At 38.4% G+C, this 8977-nt stretch overlaps 1 protein-coding gene across 1 annotated transcript in view; it reads right to left on the reverse strand.

Annotated features, from left to right (window-relative positions):
- Nucleotides 1-3905: 3905 nt before the first annotated feature.
- The window catches only part of CDC123 (cell division cycle 123), a 56677-nt gene continuing 51605 nt past the window's right edge, over nt 3906-8977 (reverse strand). Inside the window, exons 11-13 of the mRNA XM_006150008.3 lie at nt 7935-8063; nt 5373-5510; nt 3906-4191 (exon numbers count right to left, since the gene is read on the reverse strand). Coding sequence (XP_006150070.1) covers nt 4165-4191; nt 5373-5510; nt 7935-8063 — 294 coding nt within the window. The 3' untranslated portion in view covers nt 3906-4164. The remainder of the gene's footprint in view (nt 4192-5372; nt 5511-7934; nt 8064-8977) is intronic.

Below are 8977 nucleotides of genomic sequence, written 5' to 3' on the forward strand. Positions count from 1 at the left end.
AGGGCTTGCTGCATGGCCATCCCACCCAGGGGGTGATTTCTCACTTTCTGTCTCTCTGTCTCTGTCTATTCAGCACTCTATGGCAAAAATCTCTCCAAACAACAAAAAAAAAGTGAATTGAGAATTGAACTCTATAATTTCCTCAGGAGAATCAGTGCAAAACACTATGAGTTTTATGGGGTGGGGTGGGGTGGGGTGAGGGCTTCAAAAAGTACATGGAAAATTATATTCCCCTTATACACCAAGAATTATATGCTATTTATGAATCATCTGCCAAATTTTTGTTTGGGTCTTTTTATTCTATGCAGTCTGAATTAAAAAAAATTTTTTTTAAAGAACTATACTATTGGACCGCGGGACGTCGCGGGCCCTTCCGGGCTGTGCGTGTCCCCCCTGGGGCCCGGCTAAGCCGGCGGCGGCAGGAGGCGGGCGGGCGCCAAGGCTGCGTCTGACCGCGGGACGTCGCGAAGAGCAAGAGACAGATTTACACTTTACCTGGAAAAAGAAAAAGTGGACAAATTATATAAAACTTTAGTTTTCAATACATAGGACATCAGACAAAAAGAACATAATCCCAGAGAGAAGGGGAACAAGTGAAGTGAACCCAGTCATTGCCCCAGTGTCTTCATACACCCTGGGGTGTACCAGTTCAGCTGTTGGCCCTCTCCTCAAAAGTCTGAGTTTCATTCACGGGACCTCCTCCTCCCAGCATTTACATCCTAACATGCCATCTCTTTCCATTTGCTCCTGCAGCTGAGTTATGCTGCTACTTTTTCTCTGTTACCTCCAGGTAACTTTTTTAGTTCTCGATACTAGCTTCAATTATTCTGCATATTCAGATCTCTCTAATGTGTGATTTCTAGTTTTCCAACTGGTATAGAATTCTGCTATGTGTCAAGTAATGAACTAGGCCAATTATACTATTTACACTTTTTAAAAAAAATAAAATCCAATGTGGTAGATAAAAACCACCCTTTTAATGATTAAGAAGTTTAAACCTTAGAAGGGTTAAATAATTTTCCCAAGGTTATGGAGATGCCCATGATACCTCCAGGATTCAAATCTATCTCATCATAAAGGCTTCACTCTCTGTCACAAGTAATATTATACTTGGACAAAGGACTTTGAAAGGAAAGAGAGACTTTTGCCATTACTCCCGGCTAAAACCAGGATAACATGTGTCACTTTAAATAATTTCATTTTAATGCATTTAAAACTAGAAAGCATCTGATATTTTAAAAATGCATTGAAAAGCTAGTGCTTACAACAATCTTCTTCATGATTGGATGATATACCATATTTTGATAAATTATAAATATCTTCCTACCAAAACTAACATTGTAATCATTGAGTTCTGGTAGACATTGAAGGCTAAAGGGGTAGAAAAATAACTTGGCCTGAAGAATTCTATAAATATGATTTCAATGCTTATAATAAAGTATTGGAATTTACTGTCTGCTTGACTTCTTAGTGATGTATGTGGTGACCTTTCAACACCAAGCACAGGTTCGTCAAATGTGGAACATTAGAGTTCTTACATGCAAGATATAACATCTTATGCTTGGCAATATTTTGCTTTGTCTTTTCCCTTTTGGAAGATTTATAATAAAAAACAAAGTATAAAAAAAAAAAAAGGAGGGAGAAGAGGATAAAGACAGCAGTGAACAATAGAGAGGCAGGATGTTAATGAGAAATAGATATGGTTTATTACCTGTTGATGATGACATGTATAGTATTCTCAACTGAACCGGTCTGGGAAGTATTTCATGATGGGTGAAGTCTTTTTAATAAGCAAAATGAGAAATAGTGATTGACTGTTTAAAAAATTATAATAATAATTATTGGGAAAAGCATGGAAAAGATATTGAATGATAAAGCGGGGAGATTGATATCTCTGTATTGACTGACATGCATGGCATTCCCTTTTGAAAAAGCAATGGAAGTCAATGTAAAGTTATATGTAATCTAGTGTAATAGAAAGAAGATTATGATGATAATAAAATAAAAAAAAAATAAAAAATAAAAAAAAAAGAACTATACTATTTAACCCTATTTACATATTTATTTTCATTTGACCAGAGAGGGACAAAATGAGAGAGAAAGTGAAGGAAAGTGAGAAAGCAAGCTGCCAGGCCCAGGACTTGAACCACATAGGAGTCCAGCACTCCCAACCACCACGCCACCCACCGGCCCCTAGTCTGAATGTTTTTAATTTGTGTCAAATACATTTATATTTCTTCTAAACTGGTTAAAAAAAAAACTGATTTGACAAAGTAAGCTTTCAGAGTTAATCTTGAATCAACCATGATTCTCTCTCTGTCATGGGTGATAGATACCCATATGCAGTTTAAAAACACAAAAACGTTTTGAAGCACCTGTACCTCACGTAACTGGCTTCAGAAATGGTATCTGACATATACTGGGTACAAAATCAAGAACTGAATAAATAAATCACAACTTGGTCTTTGCTATATTTAACATACTATTAGGTATCAGGAAAGTCATGATGCATTTTTCTATGTTTTTCTATGCAAAAATGTGTCATGACTTTCTCAATGACCCAATAATATCAAGTGATTGTAACTGTGAGACCATACAAAAAGCTAGAGTGGGTTGGCTGATGGCCTGGTGGTTAAGGCGCTGGACTCACACATAGCCAATCACAGTTAGTGGCTTGCTTTCTCACTTTCCCTCTCTCTGTCTCTGTCTCTCATCAAATTAAATAATAATAATAATATAAATAATAAATAAAATTAAATAAGTAATTCTTTAAAAAGCTACAGTGATTGGGATTCCTGAAAAACAAAGTACGCCTTTTATCATTATATATAATCTGCCTTAAATGCACAGAAAGAGGACATTTTGCTCCACTTTTCTCTGTATCTTCCTATATGCACCGCTCATGTGTTGTTGTTTCACTTCCTTTATGAGAGATAGGAAAAATGCAGACTTCTTAGCACATAGTAAATTCAGTATCATTGATATCATCATCTTCATTTAGGCACTGAATAATAATTACTAAAAAAAAGTAGGGCCAGCCAGGCAGAGTTGTGGTTAAGACAGCTGGATTCCACAATGGCCAACTGTACAGTTTGAGTTCCCACCAGGCAGCTTAAAAAACACACTGAGCATGTATCTATCATGCCCAAAATTCCAAGAGGAGAATGGAGGAGAAAGGATTGTGGTGTGGTTATCTCCTATGGGGGAGGGGGCTCACGGAGGGGGAGCTTTCTCATTTTCTTTCTTTCTACCTCTGTCTCTCTCGACCTGTGTCTCTCTCCAGTAAGTGCATGCTTTCTTTAGCAAACTAAAAGAAACAAAAAAAGTAAATTTATTTTTCTAAAAATTCCAGTATTTCTTAAAAAGTTCAAATTATAATTAAATCTTTGATTGTTTTACTAGTATTATTAAGGTGGGTGGAATACACTATACTATACCAGTATTGTGGTTATTCAATAGTTTAGTAAATTTCTATTATTGTAGCTATACACAGACTGAAGCTAACCTGAAAGGAAAATTACATGAAAATCATCAAAGTAGGGAAAATATTTTTTCTTTCTTTCTTCCTTTCCTTTCCTCTTTTTTTCCCTTCCTCCCTCCCTCCCTCCCTCCCTTCCTTCCTTCTTAGGTTCTGTCATAGGGCACATGTGCACCACCATGTCTGGCCCATTCAAGCAGATCTGGAATTTGAACATGGGCCTCCCATGTGGTCCCAGCCTCACTCAACAGCACCCTACCAGCTCTGCCACTGCAGCTGGGCCTAAGGTTCTATTTTTTTTTTAATGAAAAAGTAATGAATAAGAATCCATTTCCGTATAACAATTTGCCCATTTCTATGATAGGCATTAAAATACTGGCACAAGAAATACAGATAAATCCAAATAGACTGAGCCAAGGGAGCAAGGTATTTCATAGAAAGCATTTTATTATCAGAACAGTATGGTTCCCTATGTTCAAGATCTATTTATTATGTTATTTTTACAAGTAGCAAAGTCCCTCCACATTGTTCCAGGTGAGCATACATTGATATAAAAGCTATTGGTTTCCACACTGCCTGCCCCCACCCCCACTCGTTAGGGTTAATAGGAAGTTGTGGCCTATGTGCAGCCTCCTAAAGTAGCATTGGCTCCCTCTTTAACTCAGTCTTGAACTCTAGCAGGCTACTCAGTCATCCTCTTGCTGATTTCTTTTCTGTCAAAAAAACCCAAGAGTATGTTAAAATAACACATTATAATTGAGATATTTGCTCATCCACAATTCCATTGCTGTTCAGCAATTTATAATTTTCTACAGGCTATGGCAGAAAATGTGGCTGAAACTTATCATGGAAAGCCATGCCTTAACTAATTTGATAACTTTGCCACTTGGGCTCCTAGCAAATTATCCTCAAGATTTGAATATTCTCAGGTAACTAGCAGTTAGCATAATGGCTATGTCGCTGGATTCCCATGTGGTCGACCTCAGTTCGCGTCTCAGACCTGGTGGCTTGGACTCGCACTGGGCGCGTGTGCGTGCTTGCCCAGGATCCCAAGAGGAGAATGGAGGAGAAGAGATTACGGCGTGGCCATCCCCCCGGGGGGTGTTTTCTCGCTTTCTGTTTTTCTGTCTCTGTCTCTCTGGTGAGCGCACGCACCCTATAGCAAAGAAAAAAAACCTCTCAAAAAAAAAAAAGATTTGAATATTCTCAGGACCAGCAGATGGCATCATGGTTACATTGCTGGACTCCTACGTAGTCGACCATGTTTTGAGTGATGGACCTGGTGGCTTCAAAGACATGCCAGTCGCACATGGGTGTGTGCCCAAACTCCTGAGAGGAGAATAGAGGAGAAGGGATTGCAGTGTGGCCATCCCCCCCAGGAAGTGATTTCTCGCTTTCTGTTTCTCTTTTTCTCTGTGTCTCTCCGTGAGTACACACACCCTGTAGCAAAAATCTCTCTTTCCAAAAAAAAGAAAAAAAAAATTTGAATATTCTTTTCTCTTTCTTCCATCCATATAGATATTCTACATGGACACACTAACAGAAATACAAATATTCACACTCCTCCTTAAGTAACCACAGTAGATATTTGAGCTCCTTGTAACTCTATACCAATATACTCACTTTTTCAGCTAGGAGGATTATAAAACTTTTGCAAAAAGCCTATACAAGCAAAGCCTGTACAAACAGTTTCTATCATTCTAATCAATAAAGTATTCCTTCAGCTCACATCTCATATATTATTACAAAATTTATCTAACTCAGAAATTTTGTTCCTTGAATTCATAATTATTAAAAAAATCTAGGTGGCATAACACTAAAATGAAATATTAAAAAGCAAATCTAAAAAAACAGTGAAAAGATGACCAGCATATGAAATACACGTATACTTTACCAGTTTAAGAAAATCTATTAGTTTGTGAGCGTCTTCCCCAGTAGAGAGGTCCACAAAATCCTTGGGCAGTCGGTAACTCAGATAGGGGCTGGGTTGAACTGTAGCTTCACTGTTTGTGCAGCGGAAAGCTGGAGAATCCTTTACAAAGAAAAAAGAAAGCCTATGAATAGTTGTTTTTTCGGGTCTATTCTCTCAACTGAAAAAGAATCCAGCTAACAATTTCAACTATATATTCTCTTCTGCATAGATAAGGATGAAATAAGATCCTAAAGTAAAAGAAAGCACCCAAGGTTTTTATTTAATTCTATATATACATCAGGAAATACATACAAGGCATCTTATATTTATTTAAGCAACTTCTCTCTTGGAGAGCTCTCTTAAAACAACTTCTCTCGTGGAGAGCTAGGTCAATCCCTAGATGCTAGCAGTATGTAGCTGTGCAAGCTGCAAATGGGTTATGGATCTCTCCCTTTTTTTATTGTTCCCCAATTTCCTATAGAGTGCATGCATATCCAGAGAGAAATAAACAGAAAGAGAGCACATGCATGAAAGTGAGGAAGCACTCCCCTCGGGGGATGGCCACACTGCAACCCCTTCCCCATTCTCCTCTCTGAATTTTGGGCACACATGCCAGGTACCCAGCATGTTTCTCAAGCTACCAGGTCCAGGACTTGAACTGTGCAGTCAGTCATGTGGAAACCAGCTATCTTAACCACCACACCAGTGGCTGGTCACAAGTTATGGAACACTTCAGCTCCTAAATGGTCCAGGACCCAGGCCCAATTATCTCTGGCTTCTAGCAATCTCGTTTAGACAAGAATGCTCTATAAATATTACTATCTGCTATACATGTACAGTTGGGAAGTTCTGTCTTAGAGAATAGTTAACAGTGAGACAAATGAGTGCTTTGAATTCCTTAACACTTTTGTACTTCTCTTAGGTCATTTATTACACTATGTCTCTCCGTCATATCTATGTAAAACTGCAAATTCAAGCGCCATTTATCAAGTCTTTACATTTTTAAATGTCCTTGCTTAAAGCCTTACATATATTTACATGTTTCTTTGTACCAAAAAGAAATTCAGAGACACAGGCCAGTCAGTGACATGGAGATTAAGGCAACTGGATCCCACATAGCCAACTGTGCAGTTCAGGTCTCGGGCCTGGCAGCTTGAAAAATACACCAGGTGTGTGTCCATGTGTGTCCAAAATCTCAAGAGAATGGAGGAGAAGGAACAGTGGCCATCGCTCCCTGGGGAGTTATTTTTCACTCCATTTCCTTGTCTCTCTCTGGTGAGCACGCACAACCTGTAGCAAACTAAAAAGGAAAAAAAACAAGGAATTTCAGAGAGAAAGACCTTGATTTTGGCCTTCCCTGTGGCAGATATCTAGGTGAGGATGGATGGTGTCTAACAGGGGGAACAGGCTGGGAATTTGCATGGATCAGGAAGTAGGCTCCATCTTACGACAGATCATCACCTGATAAAGAGTTATAGATGTCTATTTTGTGTTCATCTTCTTCTATGCATGGGAGATAAACTGATAAAAAAGACTGGAGATAGACAATGAGCAAGTAAAGAAGTAAATTGACAAGATCATTTCAGATAGGAAAAGTGTTATGAAAATAAAAAACAGAGCGCTAAGATAAAAGGATAACAACGTAGACCACTTTAGGGAGTAGCCAGGCTAAGACCTGACTAAAGAGGTGAAACTATAGCTAAGAACTGAAAAAAGTGATGACGGCAGCCTTGTGAGACTCCAGGAATAGTGCTCTATTTGAAGGCCATGGAAACAACTAATGCAAAAACCTTAAGCCAAGATGTGGCTTTGTAGGTTTGTGGAACAGCAGGAAGGCCAGGTCTCTTGGGTCTGACAGGTCTCTTGGGCCTGAGCACTGGGAAGATAGGCAGGAGGTGATGCTGTAGAAAGAAGCAGGAGCCAGTTCCTGTTTCCCTTTTGTCATCTCCCTCACTGCTAACATTTAGTAACAATGAATAAATAAAGTATTTGGATCACAGAGTTAATAGCATATGAATTGTTTCTATCCAATAATTGTGTCCCTCATATTTAAACTAATATCTGTGTTAAAAATTTTTCATTGTAACTGCAGGTTGAGTATTCCTTACTCAAAATTCTCAGAAACATTTTTGAATTTTGGATCTTTTCTGATTTTGGAATATTTGCATATATATATATATGTAAAATAAGTTATCTTGGTGACAGGATTGGAGTCTAAACACAAAATTCATTGAATTTTCAAATACACCTTTGATATATTCCCTAAAGGTAATTTATACAGCATTTTGTTTAGACCATGACACATCACATTAGGTCAGGTGTGGAATTTTCCACTTGTGCATCATGTTGGCACCAGAAAGGTTTTGGATTTTTAAGCATTTCAGGTTTGGATTTTTGGATTAGGGCTGTTCTACCAGTATTAGTAAATCTGAGTCAGACTATGTACTTTCTAAGGGCCCAGGTCGCTACCTCCTTCCATATCAAGCAAACAACTACACAGTAGAGTAAAAATTTTCATTCTAACTTTTTTTTAACATGCCTTACCTGTTCCTGAGCATCTCCTTCACTAAAATCACCTTTTAAGTTTCTTCCTGATATTAGTTCTTCCCAAGTAAACAGGAGTGAGTCTGTGACTTCACCAAATGGATTAAAGTCAATTAGCCACACCTTCCCCTACAATACAGAGAGAAAAAAATAAGTATAAAGTAAGAACAAACACAGGTCTATACTCTCTTTTACTAAAAAAGTAATCTTCATGGCCAAGCCTCTACAGCACAGTCAGTGCTGAGTCAGACTGCAGAGCTGGAAGCTACATGCCAACTGCAGTTCGAGTCCCTAGCCAAGAGGATTTGAAAACATGTCAGGTACAAGTGGATGTGCCCAGGATCCTGATGGGATGGAGGCCTAGAGGAGAGGGAATGCAACAGACCAAGCTCTGTGGAAGGTGTTTTCCCTCTGTCTTGCATACGCATGTGTGCATACATGCACTCTATCAGTAATACATTTTTTAAAAAGATATTCTTCGAAACTTGAAGCCTAGAAACAGGTTAGTATTTTGTTCAAATAGTAGGTACATGAATCTATTGACAGCTCAAGACAGGATAAAAATCCTTAAAACCGGACAACAAAGCTTAGAAGAAAAGCAGCAGTATCTTAGTCAATTCACAGAGTGCTGTTTCATCAGTTCAGACTCATGTACTTAATCTTTCTTCTGTTACTGTTGAGGTACGATCTTCCAGATTGAACTCTGGGATATAATACTCAACTCCAGACTTTGTCCCTACAAATAAGTTGCCCATTTTCTTAGTTTTTCAACTCTTATTTCTGTGTGTCTGCATTTAATTTTACTGACATAGCACTCCCTTAAGAACTTCTTGGAGATCTGGTCTGGTGCTGGTAAATTCTTTCAAGTTTTGTTTATCTTGGAATGTTCTTGTCTTTTCTTCCCAAATGAACGATAACCTTGCTGGGTACAGAATTCTCGGTTGAAATTGCTTTTCCCTTAATACTTTGAATATATTTTCCCATTCTTTCCTCGCTCGCATTGTTTCTGATGAGAGATCTGCTGTTAGTCTGATGGGATACCC

The sequence above is a fragment of the Tupaia chinensis genome, unplaced genomic scaffold (assembly GCF_000334495.1).
Source record: "Tupaia chinensis unplaced genomic scaffold, TupChi_1.0 Scaffold000275_1, whole genome shotgun sequence".
Classification (NCBI taxonomy): Eukaryota; Metazoa; Chordata; class Mammalia; order Scandentia; family Tupaiidae; genus Tupaia; species Tupaia belangeri.